This window comes from Clupea harengus, chromosome 8, assembly GCF_900700415.2.
Source record: "Clupea harengus chromosome 8, Ch_v2.0.2, whole genome shotgun sequence".
NCBI classification, from domain to species: Eukaryota; Metazoa; Chordata; class Actinopteri; order Clupeiformes; family Clupeidae; genus Clupea; species Clupea harengus.
In genome coordinates, this window is record NC_045159.1 from 26513722 (window position 1) to 26531009 (window position 17288).

The following is a 17288-nucleotide window of genomic DNA, read 5'->3' on the forward strand; positions in this document are numbered from 1 at the left end:
CAACAGCCTTTCACAAAAGCGAAACTGAATCGCGGACTGCATCTTTCAGTGAAGTCTACCTGAAAGCCTCTGTGGTAGCGCGTCTCTTCAGACACAGGGGCTGTGTGAGGGCCTTTGTAGAGTGGGTTTATGAAACCGAGGGAGGGGAGGGTGTGTGTGTGTGTGTGGGGGGGGGGGGGGGGGGGGTCGTGAAGCAGATGGGACTCATTCTGCACGCAGGTGCTATCTGCAGGCTACTGTGCACTTCTGAAGCAGACCCCAGTAGCATTTGTCAGTCTCTTAAAGGAGCACCAGCATACTGTCATGTGGTGTGTGGTGTGGAGAAGACTTCTCAGCAGAGCAGTCACACTACAAAATGACTGACTTATCATAAATATTTAGTAAGTATAAAGTCACACAGGTTATCACCTGGGCATACTGTAACACTTAAATAAAGTTGTGACACGCGTTGTGGATTCGCAGCTCAGAGCTGAACATTTCAGTTCAGAGTTGATCATCTAAAGGTGTTCAGCTTGTGTATGTACAAATAAGTTATCCAGAAAGGCAGTTACGTCGCTTTCCTTACAGAGTGCAATAATTTGTCTGCGATGGAAGTGTATCTTTGAACAGAGCTGAACTTGCTTGTGCCAGTGTGCTGGACATTGAGTCATTTGGGCACACGGAGAGCCCAGTAATCCAGAACATGTGTTTGCCCCTTTTAGACAGATTATCTAGTTGATGGTGCCACCTCCTTTAATATCCAAAAGCAAGCACTCAACTCTAGGATTCAGAGGTATTAAGAAAAATATTAAATACCTTCTCCTCCCACAAATCTTTCTATAACAACTTCACTATAGTAGAGGGATACATTTTTCTTAGTTAGTCTTTTGTGACATGAACTGTGAACACAACAAATCACTGAAAACATATTTTGTTTTCCAAATGTTAACACTCCATAGTGTGTTTTATAGATGACGAATGTATGGTCCAATGTTTGCCTGAATGGAGATGTTCTTATTCAAATCTGTCTTTCCACTGACAGGCGTAGTGGCAAAAAAAAACATGCCTCCTGTTCCAGTCTGCCTGAGCTGAATGTAACATTGTAAAGGTCACTTAGAGCATATCACTCTAATTGTTACATTGCAGAAGAAAACAAATACACTCGTTGTTCAGCACACATTTCCTGTCATGAACGCAGAAATGTTTATTTATTTGGAGGGATGAAACTCAGTACTGGTTGTTGTCTTTGTGGTTCATTCTTTTGTATTCTTCATTTTTGATCGGCTTCATAAGTGGTTGGGCTGAAGAAATAACTCACCCAGTGAGTGTAAGAAAGGATCTTGTTTACAGGAAGTGCTCTCACCCCCCCAAAAAATATATCAGTTTTATTTATACTCAGAGGACAGTGCATGACAGAGAGAATGGGAAGCCCGTGTTGAGCTTGTTCACTTTGTCAACAACTGTATCATCCTTGCTGGGAATAGGCGTCTTGTTTAAGATGTATCAAAATAGTGGTTCTGGTCAGTGGCAATCAAATCTAATCCCTTCCATTCAAGGTTACAATTTGCATTGCAAATGAAATCAAAAGTAGATCGCACAGTCATGTAGATTGAAGGCAGAGACATTAAACTACACAGAGCGATTTCTCGCCACACAAGCCCTTATGCTCCAAATTCCTGTAATGTGATTTCCCCTAAAATGAGTGGGATGCCTTTAGTATGTATCGTTTGTGTGCCAAATTATATAGTTTCTCTGCCGTCTGTGCTGTGTAATGATCGTGCAATCTCAGAAAAATATACTTAATGTAAAGCTAAGTATACATTTTAGCCAAAAATTCCGTTAAAACTTTGTGGATCGTCTAAAGTAACCTCAAAATATAAATACTATTGTAACCTGAAAATACTTAAAGCTAATTCAATGTATGTGGAGTGCAGTGAGTAAAAAAACAAGAGTAAAACCTAATCAATTTTAGACAAGACAGTATTGTAGAATGTGTGTCTATGCACTTATAACCAGTATATGGGGCGAAGCAGAAATGAAGATGCGTGCATGCGTATGTAAGGGAGGGATCTCATTACTCTATATCCCTCTGACACACTTGGAATGGCTCCTCTTGATATGTGTGTTTATGTTGTCCTTACGTTTTTTTAAATTAAAACATTGAAATGGTATGTATAATGATACTGCTACTACTACTATTACTACTACTGATAATAATAATATTAATAATAACAATAATGATAATATATTGTATACCATTGGTAATAACAATGTTCAAAACCCCAAATACCGTTTTAACCCTGATTTATTTATTGATTGATTGATTGATTGATTGATTGATTTATTGCATTCATTGATTGTCAGTTGATTTGCATGTTACAGCGCTGCTTTCTTGTAGCTGTAGAGTTGATGGGTAGTATCAGTTTGAGCCATGGGCTTAATGCTGAGTTGGTTCTGAAGTCTACAATGCAAGCTTATAGGATTTATAATTCTGACAAATTCTATATTTTTGAAACATGATCATTATATACTGTTGTAATCTTGTCGTTTTGAATAATTTGTCAACGGTTTTGTATGAATAAAAGTGCTGAAATGAAGCGCAGACAGTTTTGGTTTTGACTCTGATTAATAAACATTTATTTAAGCAAAAACAGATTGTACAGAAAACAAAAACAGGTTGTAGCTATTCAATATTATAGCAATTTTTGATGATGTATTGTTCCCCTGTATGGTTCTATATTAACAGATGCATCATTGTAATAGTGTATGGCTCATTCATTCCCATTTTCAGAACTATATATGAACACCAGGCGCACACAGAACAGACAGCTAGAGTACTGTGAGGAGCAATCAGCTGAAATTGAGAAAAACTGTATTGGACTAGAATTGCTGACTAGTAATAATAATAATAATAATAATAAATAAATAAATAACAAATTACAACAAAAAAGTGTATAACTACCATTTGTGTAGGTTTTGTTCCATATAGTCCCTACTCTGTACTTGATAGCATGGATATGTGATCAAATACAGCATAACCACCCTCACCAGAGAACTGCCATAACATTGAACTTATTTTTATTTATTTTTAAAGTAAAGAAATCAGCAGTTTGAAAACAAAGAAAAATAGACCTAAAGTTTTTTGCCTACAGAAATCATTGAGATTTTTTGTTTGAGGTACATGTGCTTTGAGTTCATTCTTTCACCAGTAGAGGACAGTGTGGGCACAGGGTTGGGCTGAACACTCTTGACAAGATGAGTTTAAAAAAAAAAAAAAACCACCTCCTGTGTTGGTAAAATGTACACTAATATAACATATCACTAACTCTGACATTATTTTTTGGATGAATGTGACCGGAAACATTAGCAACCACTTCCCTCACATTTGTCATATATTTACACACACACACTCTCTCTCTCTCTCTCTCTCTCTCTCTCTCTCTTCTTTTTTTTGTCTGTAGATCTATGTGTGTTTGTGTTGGATACATATTTGGCTACATAGTTGTGGAAAAATAATAACATAAACGCTTTTTATAATGCATTTTATAATGCTGAATTGATCTGGCCACTGCTAATGGAGACATGCCACCACATACTAAAACTTGTGAATCAAGCACATGAATCTAGGCATAGATATCAGCTGGCTGGTGTGGTAAAACTTGTGAATCAAGCACATGAATACCATAGATATCATCTGGCTGGTGTGGTAAAACTTGTGAATCATGCACATGAATACCATAGATATCAGCTGGCTGGTGTGGTAAAACTTGTGAATCAAGCACATGAATACCATAGATATCAGCTGGCTGGTGTGGTAAAACTTGTGAATCAAGCACATGAATACCATAGATATCAGCTGGCTGGTGTGGTAAAACTTGTTTTCCCCAGAAGACTCCCCGTTGGCAAGGAGCGACTACCTGTTTATTGCTTATTTACTGCTTGTTATATTTCATCTTTATTTGTTTAATATGTCGGTTTTACTTCCTTTTCTCCTGTGCTGTGTTATGCATTATGACAAAACACTTAAATTGCATGGAACATTAAATGTCTTCTACATATTGTAATGCCAAATTTATGTGGATATTATAATTATAAAATAATAAATCATAATGTTCTCACACATACAAGCAAGCACAGCCCAAGCCATGTCTATTTTCATCTAGAATAGGGAATCTTTGCCATGTTTCCATCATGTGACAAATGTAATGTCAGTAGCAGCAGGGTATCTCATTATGGGCCACAAATACCTAAAATGCCATAGTCCTGTAATACTCATATCAGTATGTGTAGTTCTCTGGTTTGGCACCGCATGTAGTTCCCTGGTTTGTAACTGTTTGGACTGGTCAGTGTGACTGTTAGTGTGACTGGTCAGTGTGACACAAAGTGTAACGTAACCCCTCCGTTTGAGACGGAGTGAGTGTAGTGACCCTGTTGATCAGTAGAGGTTGGAACTGGCCCACCACACCTGCTGTCCAGGCTACGGCTCAGGTTTTACCGGTCCAACTAATACTTACCTGCTGCAGTATGTCTGGTAACCTGGACTGGTGGACAGTGTCATTTCAGGCTTTGTCTGGCCTTAGACTATGTAGACTATTATGTTAAGAGAAAGGAAACTGCCCACAGTGTTTGTGTTTTAGTGGTCACAGATCGTGAGATGGCCCATTCAGTATTTCTGAATTCTTAGCTGTTTTTAATGTGATTCATCAAAAAGATTTTCTTTCTTGCTTTTTGTTCTTCCATTGACTTTGGGGTTTTGCAGTCTCGCGTGTGTTTCCAGGAGTTGTAAATGTCTGAAGGAATTTTGCGGCCCATCTGAAAACCAAACAGTGCAGGAAGCATGTTTCAGGGGAGATTTGAATTTCTTTCATATTTCATTTGGTGCACATCTGGTTTTCAAGCGGGTCATCAGTTTATGAAGAACAGAACTGTGTGCCGTTGTCTTTCCATGGAGCCGGAGTGGTGGCGGAGCAAAACATGTTTAGGCTGCGATCGCGGAGACAGCGCGGCATTGTTTGTAAACACAGATCTGCGCTCAGACGGGAAATGCAGATAGTACCCGGAGATGGAATGACATGATAGCGCTGGAAACAAAGAGCTCAGCTGTGTACCTGTGCGCCGCTGAAGAAAAGTCTAGAAGGATTAGACGGAGAGAAAAAGTAGATTTTAGACAGGATAGAACGAACTTCCTCCGTATTCAGGAAAGGCCACCCAGCACACAGTAGATGTTGTTGATATCTGAGGATAGGTGTTTTCAAACTGACAGACTAGTTAACTGTTTCAGGTGGAGAGAGGTTGTTGCTTCCTTCCAGCCTCATACTCTCTCTCCTTCTGTACCTTTCTCTCCTGAGCGGAATCTGAGGGAGGACATTGGTTGTGATCTTGACCTCTTCATCTCGGTTGAGGTGTATGTTTTTTCAGAATTTTCTCTTAGTTCGTACAAATAAATATTGTTTTTCTCCTCCAATTTTAAGTGGAACATTTTCAGTAACCCACCCCGGGGCTATTTTACTGAAGTACATTCTGTGAAGCACCAAAGCATGTTTACTGTCAAGGGCTGGATGATGTCGTCTCGGGGGTGTTAAGTGGAGCGATATGTTTAAATATATTCAAGTGATGATGGCAAATCAAACAGAGGTCCAGTGGAATTGCTAAGATTAGCAGCAGCTAGGGGGTTTTATGAGTGCGAGCGCTTGTGTGCTGGGTTGCATGTAGTTCAATCTGAGGACAGTGCTGACAGATACGCGGCCTTTCAGATGTTTGATCTGTCGTTTGAATAACAGCCACGAACCACCGAGACCATTTGGCTGAAGCACACACAGCCAAGTCTCTCTCTCGTCCACGTTCTCTAAAGGCCTGACCAGAGTATAGGTTAGTAGCGGCTTGAGAATGACTTTTGTTTATCACCTCACTGTCGCTGACATTATTAGCAATGTGACAGTTGGTGAGAATTCACACCTCACCTCTGACTGGCTTCTGGTAAATCGGGGGAGGGTTTTCCGTTTCACATTCAGTGATGGTACTGTTTCCCTCAGTCAGTGAGACATTACTTTTTTCCCTCTCTGTGTCTGCTTTAATAAATGAGTGGAAAAGAAAGGGGCGAGAAAATGAAGAAAAAGACCCCTTTTCTTTTTCCATTGCTGGTGCGCATAATAGGCAGAAGAGAGCATCCTCTTTTTCAAAGGGAGTGAAATATGTTTTCTACGTGAGGGAGTAAAAAGGGGGCGCTCAGGGGGGGGGTGTAGTAAAAACCACTAGTGTTTTTGTTAAGCATCTCTCCTTGCATATAAAGTAAGAGCACCATTTTTTTTTCTCCGCCCCTCTCTCCAGGCCACTGTATAATTACTAACAGATTTGACAGCTCAGCTTTTCCTAATGTTTTTCTTCAAATAATTCTAATATGCTTTCCCCCCCCAAAGAAAGAGACATTTTTCCACTCTCAGACAATCATATTTCATGGACAGGTTTGTTTTGGACGAGCTGGGTGTAGATGGGGCACCTTAATGGGTACAGTGCTCCTTTGTCAATGGTAAACAGCGCTGCCTGTTCCTCTGGTGAGCTGTTTGTGCTGGCGCAGAGGTGGCTAGGTAGCAAGATGCCCCATGGCAGGCTTCAGACGAGCTGGCGCCCATGTTTATTGTGAATGAAATAGAGCAGAGAGAAAGAAGCGAAGGTTTGCAACTGAGAGAGATAGAGAGAGAGAGAGAGAGAGAGAGAGAGAGATAGGAAGGAATGAGGAGAGACAGAGAGAGAATCCTGAAAGATCGTTGAGAGTCAGTTACTTGTTTCCGACCAGTGCTCTCTTGTTATCTGTCTTCATTGAACACATCAAAATTTGACAGTGACAGCAATTTAAAAATAAATAAATAACTACACAAAAAAAAATGTCTGATTAATTCAATAAATCTTGGTCGTTGTTCAGTGTTCATTAGAGGATTACTTTCACTTTTTTTTCCAAATAATGCACATAGTCCTCACTTCAACCTCTGAACCGCTCATTCTGCCAACAAAACAATGTACCCTGCAAACTTTTAAAAGGCCACCCGGGAGTATTTGTTCTTTCCCTTCCACTCGAATGCAATTCTGTGCATGCTTCCCACTTCAGTTACCAAACATTTCGCCTCAGGTCTGTTTCCATCCTTTTTACACGTATATATCACTCTCATGGTCCTGTAGTGGTGTCCCTTGAGCACCGTTCTAGTGGTAATTAATGTACTCTTACTGCCATTTTTACACGCCCCCTGTAGTGTTGAGTGTTTTTCTCATGCTGGCTTCGTGTGAATGTGCGCTTTGTCTAATGTAACCCACGCAAAGGGGTCAGTTACCTACAGTGGGGTAATTATTAGTACAGATGTACCTGCCCAAGTGCTGTTTGTCACCAAAATTGCAGCAATTAGTGTCATACATAATGTGCAGAAATGCATTTTATGAGCACCTATGCTGAGAAACAACATATGCTCTTGGGGAAGATTTACACTGCACAGTATTTTTTTTTTTTTTTTGGTGTACTACAATTGTTTTAACACGTATTATTGAAATGTGCTCAACAAATGATTATTCAAATACGGTAAGTGTGAGTCTGCATGATCGAGCAAAAAAACCTGGATGAGTAGAAATAGAAGTGTCAACTACTTCTGAATCATTTGAAATCCACATCAAGTGTAACTTCAGTATTGATAGAAGGGGGACCAAGTGTCCACCAAAGTGTCGAACAACCGCAATTCCTGTGGTGAAATTATGATCGTCGGCTTATCACTTCTCAAGTTCACTATGCAACCCACTATGACATACTTGAATTGAATTGGTGAAAAAGAAAAAAAAGAAAAGTGCAAGTGACATACTACATCAGATCCCGGTCATGATCATAACTGTATAACGGCCGTCCCTTTAAATGCGTTTCACCTCGTGATGCTGGTGGTGGATGAGCTGGGCTGGGGTATATCACTGGACCGCGTGATGCTGGTGGTGGATGAGCTGGGCTGGGGCATATCACTGGACCGCGTGATGCTGGTGGTGGATGAGCTGGGCTGGGGTATATCACTGGACCGCGTGATGATGGTGGTGGATGAGCTGGGCTGGGGTATATCACTGGACTCGTGATGATGGTGGTGGATGAGCTGGGCTGGGGCATATCACTGGACTCGTGATGCTGGTGGTGGATGAGCTGGGCTGGGGCATATCACTGGACTCGTGATGCTGGTGGTGGATGAGCTGGGCTGGGGCATATCACTGGACCGCGTGCCTCACAGGACCGCACAAGAGGCACTGGGAGGCAGTACCCAACACTGAGGGGCCACACGAGGCGTGTGCTCCGCCGGCATCTAAATGTGAGATAGCATCCCTCCAGTCCGATGTCAGCGCGGCACTATCTCCTTCATCTCAGGCGTGCCCTGGCAACGCAGGAGGATGATCTTGCCCTTCTGTCAGTAAGATGGAACATTCCGAGAGTGGGTCGGAGCCGCAGAAATCTCCTTTTCTCGTAACCACATACACTACAATGAATTAGCATTTAATCTATATTCTATGATTTTGATCTAGCAATTAAAACTTTTTAATAAACCTCACCTCACCTCACCTTGCTAAACATTTGTATTCTTATCAATTTCCTTAGCAAATTTGATCTACAGCACGCAGGCATTAATGTGTTGTTATTTCATAGAAATTGAACTGTTAAATGCTGTTATATAACACATGAATACTTATGTAAACATAAAGGATGTCAAACGCAAGTTTCACAGCCATCGACTCTATTTTGTAGTGGGGGGAAAATGGGAAATGTTTGCCTTTTTAGTTTTTATGCCATTACTCATAGGGGCACAGAGCGGTTTATCTGTATTTACGCATGCTACTTTTCAGACAGACTACTAGCAATAGCCCACAGCACAGGCACAGCATAGAGCCGTGTGAAGCTTTGGGTCCAGAAAATAGTTAAATGTTAAATTGCAGTTAAATGAACAAGATAATTGACAAATTACTCAAGGCTTGGTTTGGCAAAAACTTTTTCCATTTATTTATTTTTATTTCACCACATTATTTCAGCCAAGAGTGAGTTTTCTTTAAATAGGTCCTCTGCAATTTGCCTAATAGTGAAGGTGAAATCAAAAGGCAGAGGCACTAACTTACATCATTACACTAATTATGCTGCATGCAACTGCAGTCTAGCCACATAACAATTGGCTTTGGTCACCTCCATCTCAAACAACCGACAGAAAGACAGACTGACATACACACACATACACACACACACACACACACATACACACACACACACACACACACACACACACACACACACACACACACACACACACACACACACACACACACACACACACACATTGTTTGCCTCATCTGTGTCACCCATGTAGCGGGTAGAGGGACTGTATGGGAGCTGTTAAGGCTGGCTTCACCTTTCATCCGAATTCTACGAAGCTAAAAGTAGAATTTATAAGAACAAGGACCGACATTGTGTGGCCCCCACCAAACACTTTGCCAGAAATGACCATTTCTATTTTTCTTTTCTTTTCCTTTTTTTCTTCTTCCGAATGTGAAAGAGAAGAATCAGGGCTCTATGTTAAGGAGCTCCTTATGTTTATGCAAGAGTACCACTGGGGCGAACAGGAGTGTGCGTGTGCGCGCGTGTGTGTGCGTGTGTGTGTGCCTGTGCGTGTCTAAGAGAGAGTAAGGGTGGGGGTGTGGGGGGTGCCAACTGGAAGGCCGCAACGGAAAGAAGTTTGGGCAGATGTTCCATTTTGGAGTTAAGGAATTTCAGAGGTGAGTGACAGAGAGTGGGGGGGGGGGCATACTCTGTTTGAGTGACAGGGCAATAGGGAACCTGCAGTTTTAGTTCGAGGCTTTGGAAGTTGAGAGTGTGAATTAATGTGTGCAAAAGAACAAGATACTAAATGCTAAATTGTACCTACTTTGTAACTCAAGGAAGACCACTCCAGAAAGTAACACATCTCCTGAGGTAACCCATCTTTACGCTTAACATAAGTAAGCTGTGGACTGTGTAAGACGGATCCACCAAATTCCTTTCCAGTGTTCCATAAACACTTTTTGGTTCTTTGGTACATGTAGCCCTTTATGAGAGAACCACCAAAAGTGTTTGTGCGTTGTGAAAGAAAAAAAAAACCTGCCTTAAAGCGCCACTCTCTGCTCCAGAGGGGCGCTCGTCTCTGGCAGCCTGGCCCAGGAGCCAGCTCACTGTCCAGCGACCTTTCAGACATTTCCCCTCCTGACAGCCTCACCAGGGCAGCCCATCCAGCGTGACACATTTCTGGCAGTTTGTCACCGTCTGTCCCTGTGCGCTTGCCACACCCTTGCGAGCCGGTGCCAGGCAGATGCCACCTGATGCCTCTGTCAGTCCACACAATATTAATAGGGCCGACCTGATGCGTGCGCCTGACTTATCGGAAACCCAAGCTGGGGAAACTGGGTGGGGGGTAGGGGCTGGGGCTGGGGTATTTATTTTCACGCGTAAAAGATAGAAGTCAATAGTCAAGGGCACTAATTTGTCCAAAAACTACAATGGACCTTCACACACTAAAGGCCCATTGAGTGCTTGTCAGTATATTTGTTAGTATAAATTATTTAGAGATAATTTAATAAAATCTGTTTCATGATGAAAAGTCCAATGTCAACATTCACTGTAAATGTTAACAGTGTGTGGCGTTTAATTTCAACTTTATTTTTGGGAGTCTCGCATACCCACCGCACCATTCTTACAGTGTTTGACTGACATGAGATTTGCGCTTGTTATGCGCGTGAGGACTGCCAAAACCAAAACCTTCAACACATCTGTCCCTCTTTCATCCAAATGCTGCCATATTGAGATCCGAGGACTGTGTGTGTCGTTGTAGCTAAGAGACCTGTGCTGATTTTCCTCATATAATCTTCAAAATCTCCTCAAACTCTTCAAATAAACAATTGGTGATGAATCACTGTCAAGTACTGCAAACTGCTCACTGAAGACCTGTTCAGGGGTGCGCTTCCCTTAAAGCGTCCTTGAACAACTACCAGAGTTAAACGATAGAGAGACTATCGTTTAGAGTACTCTCTCTCTCTCTCTACGGTTACCACGGTGGATGCTCAACAACGCTTTTGGGAAACGCAGTCCTGACCTGCACTCTCACTGTGGTGCATAAATATCCACAGGTCTGCTCAAGCATTCAGACAACACTTGGACTGCACTGCTCATGCCAGAGGTGCTGACAGACAGACAAAGCTGGCACCAGCCCTGGGCAGTTAGCATAGCTCTTTACAGTCCTGACTGGGCAGTTAGCACAGCTCTTTACAGTCCTGACTGGGCAGTTAGCACAGCTCTTTACAGTCCTGACTGGGGGAAATGAGTCTATGATTGCCCTGACAAGCCGGCCAGCTCACTGTCTCCTTCCCCTCTGGATGGTGTTTGCGTCTACTGGACCTTGCTCACTTCGTTTATTTGAACACCACTGAAATGATTTCCTGCTCCTCTTATAAACCAAGTACTTACAACACTGGCTGGACCAAAAAAAAATAGATTTTGGAGGATCTGGTGTAGGTTTGTCCCACATAAGGCATTGGATTCAGTGGCCTACATTAGCCATGGGCCTGACAGGAGCTCTGGGAAGACGGATGAGGTCCCTCGCTGAGATGCCAGTCAAAAGGGGGGGGGGGGGTGTAACCGTGAAACTGCCGTTCCCTGTGGAACACTTGCAAGCCAGGAATGTTCATCTCTTGTGGTTCAAAGGGCATAGCAAGGGGTGCTGTTCCTCTGCGCTGTCCAACCACGGGAATACATGGAAATATGATGTGTCTTTAGATTGCCAGGCATCCGCACTATGCGCTCACTGTTGGACGGGACTGGACACTCGCTCCACTCGGCTTGGCTTGGCTGTTGCAGCTGTATGCCGCCGCTGCTGTCCGTCAATCTGTTCCCATTAGAAAATGGGTGTGTGTGTGTGTGTTTGTGCGTGCGTGCGTGTGTCAAAGAAAGAGTAAGTGCTTACCCAAAGAGTTAGGCTTGCATCAACAAAAACGTAGGAAGTCTAAAATGAAATTCTCTGCACGAGTTCGCCCAGGGATTAGGGAAGTGGGATGGCCTCTTTCAGATTTGTGTAAATCTGAAACTTTGTTCATTTTTATTTCCAGACCGCTTGATTCAGACGCACAGAGGCAAGAGAGGTACGGTGTGTGGAGGAGGGAGGGATTTCACAAAAGGTCCATGCCATAACTCCATTAGCCATTTATTTTTTGAATTCCTGAAAGTATTTGCTTTCCTTGGCATCACACATTCTGTTCATAGTTTGGACATGGCTGACCGATGCCAGAATCCTGCTCTGAGAACTGCAGTCGGGCGGAGGCACTGGTCTCTGAGCAGTGGCTCCGGCAGGAGCACTCATAGGCACGCTCCACGCTGTTCTCTTACACACATAGGGGTCACCATAAGGGCCGCCACGCCGACCTGATTGAGAATGCAGATGTGGTTTCCGTAGGGACAACACTGGCCGCTCTGCTTACACAGCTCTTGTTTTTGTCTCAAATGCCATTGACATTTTGAACTGTCCTTGTCTGGCTTAGAGCAAAGAGATTTGGTCACAGTGTTGAGAGAAATATGACGCAAGAGCCCGCTGATGGTGTGAGAAAACAGCTTAGGGGTGGGTTCTGAAGTAACACATTGTGTGTGAGATAGCTCGAGGAGTTAGTGTTAACTTCAAAGCCGAAGTTCCCTCGTCTTGCAAGAGGCATGGTGTGAAACTGCTGGTAAGAAGTACACTCAACAGTTCTTCTCATAGCCAAATAAACACACCGTTTTTTTTTTTTTTTTTTACAGATGAGAAACCGCCAAGACATGACTGTGTTATTTGGACCTTGTTGCGTGAACTGTTTTTAAAGGCAGCTGTTTCCAGCCTACCAGCACGTCTCCCATGACAGCAGAAAACTCGCTTTCACCTCCCCCGGAGCTTGTCATTGCGGGGACAGAGTTTGTTCTGTTGGGCTGCCCATGTTGTGACCGTTCACACAGCCCCGAATGGATCCTGTGCTGCTCCCTGCCTCTCCCTCTCCCTCTCCCTCTCCTCCTGCTCCTCCTGCTCCCTGCCTTTCCCTTCCTGCTCCTCCTGTTCCTCCTTGGCTGCTCAGGTTAATGAGTCCGCTGAGAAGATGCCTGGAAGTTCAATAACACTCGTGTTCATGGAAAAAAAAAAAACGTCTCCGCCGTCCTCATGCCTACAATTGTAACTTTGACTGATTGCTCTTGTAGATGCGGTTTCTTTTTTTTTGTCTCTCCCCCATTCAGCAAGCACAAAGAATGGGCCCTTTCATAGCGGGCTGAGGGAGACTTGTGGTCGGATAGGTGGAAAACGCTGCTTAAACAGCTCCGCGCCAAAACAAAAACACCCGCCAAAAGGGATCCTGTTTCATTTCTATGAGCAGGAAATTGACCTGTTTGGGGGAAAAGTTGGGAGGGGGGGGGGGGGAGAGACAAAAAAAAAGAAAGAAAACAGGAGCTGATCTCGGATTTGGAGATTTTGTGGGAATGTGGCAAGTTCGCCATACCTCTGGAGTGCTTGACTGACGCCTGTGTGTTTTGTTGGAGGAAAGGGTAGGATACTCTCTCACACGGTACTCTGGGGACTGTCCTCCTGTCCCTGTCTGCTTTGCATGACAATGGACAGAGACAGGGAGGGACAGTGGTGATAGGAGAGGAGCAGGTGCGACTGTCCTCCTCGACCCCCCCCCCCCCCCCCTCACCGACCCTGAGCTGGGCTGCCCGTGAATCAGGTCCCATCAGCCCATTAACGGCCCACTGGAAGCCTGTGAACGAGGGGCACCTGCTTTGTGTGTGACGGTGGGTAAGACGACACTGACATGGACAGGCTACTGAATGTACTTGTGCTTGTACTTTGTGACAGACAAGGCAAATCATTGATGGTAGTCCATTGCAAATCAAACCATGATGCTGTTGTATTAACTGCTAGACTACAAAGTCATTGATTTGGCTCAATGTCTTTTAAAGATTTGTTTTGATAATGGATGAAGCACATGACAAATGCTCAATAAAAATAGGGTTCAAACACAGCTTATGACATAATAATACAAAGATCTGTGCAGTTTATTCTACACCCTGTCTCATAAAGTGATCTACAGTGAGCAATCTTGCAGTTTGCATGATATTTAATTGAAACTGAAAATGAATTTGATGAAAATGTACTGGCTGATACTGTGTAGGTGATGCATAAAAGACTGACCGTAAAAAGCAGCCAGACAGTGTCGTAGAGTTGCTGCTTGTCTGACCACTAGATGGGAACAGTATCACTCCATTCTCCCAGTCTTTGAAGTGATAAACAGATGATAAAGTAGTTCAGGTTTAAAACACAGGACATTTACGCCGATCTACTCAGCTATTTGGGGTGTATATTATTAGGTATTCAGATAAACAATAACATTTAATTTGTATTATGCATTATATAAATCAGTATTCATTCATTCATTCATTCATTCTAATATCATTCACTTCCTTTAGAAAATCATTCTATGTATTACTGCCTCCCATAATTACCTTAGTTGTTCCCTTGCTCTTAAATATAAATAATTCATACTTTGTATGAAATTAAATAAGTTTCATATTCTTACATGCAATCATGCATGGTTCAGAAAGGACAATGAACTGCTTTATACAGTATGCACGTTGATGTCGTCTCTACAGATAGTATTTATAGTATTTAGCAGACACTTTTGTCCAGTGACCAGATGACAAATGACCTCTAACTTTATGACAACTGCAGCAAATCAATTTAGTTCGCAATAACACCTTTCTAACCATATTTCAAACAATAGATTTAGTCAAGTAGATTAATCATCTTCCCCCCATCTTAATCCTTGGCCCACTGAATAAAACACAAAAGACTGTTTTCCCTGAAAGTCAATCTTGCGACTGTGTTAAAAATCAATTTTTAACGGAGCAATATCCTCCGGTTTTTATAAAGCAACGCAAGCCAAGCGCTACAGGCACGCACAAATGGAATTTGGCAAACCTTTAAATTCACACCTCCCCGCAAAATAAAGCTGGTCCCAAGTGGATCGTACTTCGAGCTCACTGTTCAAGCGACTGTACGAGGAATATAAAAAAAAAATCGAATTGAATTACATTACAGGCGGGGCAAAAGAAGTCCGTCACCACACTCCGCCCGTTTTAGAGGATACACAGAGAGGAGAGCAGAAAGTTTGGAGACTTCACGCAATGAACGGAGACAGAGGGGCACACTGGTGGTTTATCTGGGTACACGGGGCAACATGTTATGCACGATTTCTTTCAGTGCCGTCTGTCGTTAAACCTTTACGAGTTACAGTCTAAATTTTCATCGGAAACCAAGGACCGCGCGATTGCAACGGTAAATGAGAACTTGTTTTGTTTGACCACAGATTTTAATATGCGTGCTACCGGTGCTCTATGGGTTGTCTTTTCACCACCCCACACAACGTGGTCTCAGCGCGGCTTCAACAAACTACAGAAACACCTCAGACTTCCAAAATGACTATTTCAAGAAGCTGTTGGTACTTATTCATTTCTTTTAATTTCATGAACAAGCCTTGCAAAGAGGATTATTAGTACTATTTACAATCTTTAGCAACCGGACTAAAAGTTGTGATTGATTTGTACCTTTCATGGAGAGATCATTTTTCAACACCTCTTGTACCAGGCCTCAGACCTTCATACGGATGTAACATTCATTCAGCAATACACACACACAAGTATCATCTTGATTTTCAAATTCCGGCAGTTCAATGCAATTGTTATAAATACTTATCTTGAGGAAGTAAAGCATGTCATGCAGTATGTGACAGTTCTGACATCCCATGTTGTCTTGAAACTACTATGGGGGACTTACAAGTGAAAACTGTGATTCTACTCTGGTGCCACCTTGTAATCGCTGGATCTACCCTGGAAATTGGAGCCTATGACATTGAACGAGGACGACCCGCAAAATGCGAGCCCATTACCATCCCCATGTGCCAGGGCATTGGCTATAACATGACCAGGATGCCCAACTTCATGAAATACGAGAGTCAGGTGGAGGCGGGCATCAAACTGCAAGAGTTTGCTCCTCTGGTGGAGTACGGGTGCGATGTGCACCTCCGCTTCTTCCTCTGTTCACTCTACGTGCCCATGTGTGCCGACCAGGTGTCCAACACCATCCCCGCCTGCCGGCCCATGTGCGAGCAGGCGCGGCAGAGGTGCTCGCCCGTCATGGAGAAGTTCAGCTTCGGCTGGCCCGACTCGCTGGACTGCTCCAGGCTGCCTACCAAGAACGACCCCAACTCGCTGTGCATGGAGGCGCCGGAGAACGACACCAAGCCTGAGGGCAAGAAGGGAGAGGGCATGCTCCCACTGCCCCCCAGACCCAGGCAGCCAGGCGCGGGGGCCAACGGGCCCTCCACCGCTGGCCTGGGCTCGTGCAAGAACCAGGAGAAGTTCCAGTATGTGGAGAAGAGCCGCTCGTGCGCCCCACGATGTGCGCCCTCCATCGACGTCTTCTGGTCGCGCCAGGACAAGGACTTTGCGTTCATCTGGATGGCCGTGTGGTCCACGCTGTGCTTCGTCTCCACCGCCTTCACCGTGCTCACCTTCCTCCTGGACCCGCAGCGCTTTCAGTACCCGGAGCGGCCCATCATCTTCCTCTCCATGTGCTACAACGTCTACTCCGTGGCCTTCATCATCCGCTCGGTGGCTGGCGCTGAGAACATCGCCTGCGACCGCGAGAACGGCGAGCTCTACATCATCCAGGAGGGCCTGGAGAGCACGGGCTGCACCATCGTCTTCCTCATCCTCTACTACTTCGGCATGGCCAGCTCCATCTGGTGGGTGATCCTCACCCTCACCTGGTTCCTGGCCGCCGGCCGCAAGTGGGGCCACGAGGCCATCGAGGCGCACAGCTCCTACTTCCACATGGCAGCCTGGGGCCTGCCGGCCATGAAGACCATCGTCATCCTCACCATGAGGAAGGTGGCGGGCGACGAGCTCACGGGCCTGTGCTACGTGGGCAGCATGGACGTGACGGCGCTCACCAGCTTCGTCCTCATCCCCCTGTCCTGCTACCTGGTCATCGGCACCTCCTTCATCCTCACGGGCTTCGTGGCGCTCTTTCACATCCGCAAGGTCATGAAGACCGGCGGCACCAACACGGAAAAGCTGGAGAAGCTCATGGTGAAGATCGGCGTCTTCTCCATCCTCTACACGGTGCCGGCCACCTGCGTCATCGTCTGCCTCTTCTACGAGCGGCTCAACATGGACTACTGGAAGTTCCGGGCCCTGGAGGGCCAGTGCGTGG

The 17288-nt window shown here is 44.3% G+C and overlaps 1 protein-coding gene across 1 annotated transcript in view; it reads left to right on the top strand.

The window, feature by feature from the left end:
- The first annotated feature begins 14665 nt into the window (after positions 1-14665).
- fzd9a (frizzled class receptor 9a) overlaps positions 14666-17288 on the top strand; it is a 4088-nt gene continuing 1465 nt past the window's right edge. Inside the window, exon 1 of the mRNA XM_012834886.3 lies at positions 14666-17288. This exon is cut by the window's right edge and continues 1465 nt beyond it. Coding sequence (XP_012690340.2) covers positions 15836-17288 — 1453 coding nt within the window. The 5' untranslated portion in view covers positions 14666-15835.